This window comes from Myotis davidii, unplaced genomic scaffold (assembly GCF_000327345.1).
Source record: "Myotis davidii unplaced genomic scaffold, ASM32734v1 scaffold324, whole genome shotgun sequence".
NCBI lineage: Eukaryota > Metazoa > Chordata > Mammalia > Chiroptera > Vespertilionidae > Myotis > Myotis davidii.
In genome coordinates, this window is record NW_006295053.1 from 732,453 (window position 1) to 734,489 (window position 2,037).

Below are 2,037 nucleotides of genomic sequence, written 5' to 3' on the forward strand. Positions count from 1 at the left end.
CTGTGCTTCTGTGTATGTTTCTAGGTTTTAAAAATCACAAACCCCGTCCAGTGTTGCTCAGGGGATGGAGCATCTGCCCATGGGCTAAGGGTCCCGGGTTCGATTCCGGTCAAAAGGGCACGTGCCTCGGTTGTGGGCTCCTCCCCAGCCCAGGCCCTGGTCGGGGCGCATGCAGGTGGCAACCAATCAATATGTTGCTCTCTGTCTTCCCTTCTCTCTTCCACTCTCTCTCTAAAAATCAATGGAAAAATACCCTTGGGTGGGGATTTAAAAATAAATAAATAAAATAACGCCTTTAAAAAATAACAAAAAAACAAAAGCAGGAGTCAGAGTACCTCAGTGGACCCAATGCCGTGCATGTCCCTGGGGGCAGGAGAGACGGGAGCAATAACTGTTCCCTGGGGAACACCCTTTGCTCTGAATAGATGGAAACTGCCAGGAGCCCGAGGACAAGGAAAGCGGCCTGTGCACCTGCAGCTCCCCGACAGAGCCTGCCCTGCTTCTGGTCCTGGTCATGAGCGAGTGGACGTGTGTGGTACAGGGAGGGGCCCAGGCTGGGAGTCAGCTTGAATCCGGGCTGAATCTGGGCCCCTCCAACCTCAGCGGTGGAATCTTAGGCCAGTACCTCTGGCATCCAGTTTCCTGAGTGGAAAATGGGGGTTAAAAAAACAAACCACTCAGTGAGTCTTCAGGACTAAATGACATCTAAACTGCCCAGTACAGTGCCTGGCATGGGTAGGTGCTCAGCACACATGAGTGCCCTTCCCCCCACTTCCTGGTTTTTAGGCTTCTGAAGCCAATTCTACCATCACTGCCAGGAATTCGGCTCTGCAGTCAGACTGACCCCGCCTCTGTGCCTTCCTCTACCTCTGTGTGTGAGGAGTGAAGGGAGAGCAGGACCCCCTGGCATGCTCATTCTATGTCCTGGCCTACAAAGTCCCGCTCGGCTCTGTGCCCCCGGAACCCTCCGCCCAATGCTGGCCGCCCATCGGCACGCCAGCTCCAGCCCCTGATAAGGATCAGTCAAATAAAACTGTCAGGGGAGATCACAACCTCTTTAGTCCTCCTTAACAGCCTAGGACAGTGGTCGGCAAACCGCGGCTCGCGAGCCACATGCGGCTCTTTGGCCCCTTGAGTTGCGGCTCGGCAAACTGCTCTTCCACAAAATACCGACTTCTGCGCATGGGCCACGGAGTTTAAATTGCACTGTACGTGCATGCCTGCGCGTGGTATTTTGTGGAAGACCCACACTCAAGGGGCCAAAGAGCCGCATGTGGCTCGTGAGCTGCAGTTTGCCGACCACTGGCCTAGGAGTGTGCATCACCGTATAGGAATTTTCCTAAATACTGGCTATCTATTTCAGTTGTCTTTACTGAATTTGCAAGTCCATAAATAGAAAAGCTATGCAATTTTGTCTGTAAATTCTAACAGCAGGTCAACATAAATAAGACTAAGCCACATATCTGTGTCTCTCTTTCAGCGAGATAACGGAATCAGATCCTCTCAAAGCTGGTTCAAAGTCAGGTTTAACTCTGATGTTACTTATTTCTTAAGAAAATGCAGAGAAAGCCTTGCAATGGGGCTGCATTACATGCTGCTTATGCCCAGTTACTCCATGAAATGGAACCTTACTGATGCTGTGGTAAACACCTATAACAATCTTCCCATTGGCGGCAGAGGTGTTTCCAGGTTCCAAGTTACTTACTTTCATTGCCTCCATTCATCAGATAAAACGAAGATTTTGAGGCCAAAGAGGAATAGCAGGGAAGATAAATCCTGAAAACCTCCCAAACATTTCAAAATGTATACGCTCCTTAGGCAGTGAGAAAGGATATTTGCCGCCCAGGCTTGTCTCCAGGCCGTCGGTGGAGGGGGTGGAAGCGGGTCCTCGACGGCCTCTCCACCAGCCCGTGGTGGCGGGTGCCCCGCACGCTATCGGCTTGATGAAAGGACGGCTGCAAAGAGAAGGGGAGAAGGTTGGCCTGTGACCATGAAACTGCCACTCCCTCCCAGGAACAACAACGGGTAACAAGACAA

The 2,037-nt window shown here is 51.5% G+C and overlaps 1 protein-coding gene across 1 annotated transcript in view; it reads right to left on the reverse strand.

The window, feature by feature from the left end:
• CRTC3 (CREB regulated transcription coactivator 3) overlaps positions 1–2,037 on the reverse strand; it is a 132,952-nt gene that overhangs the window by 57,614 nt on the left and 73,301 nt on the right. Inside the window, exon 3 of the mRNA XM_015567740.1 lies at positions 1,836–1,955. Coding sequence (XP_015423226.1) covers positions 1,836–1,955 — 120 coding nt within the window. The remainder of the gene's footprint in view (positions 1–1,835; positions 1,956–2,037) is intronic.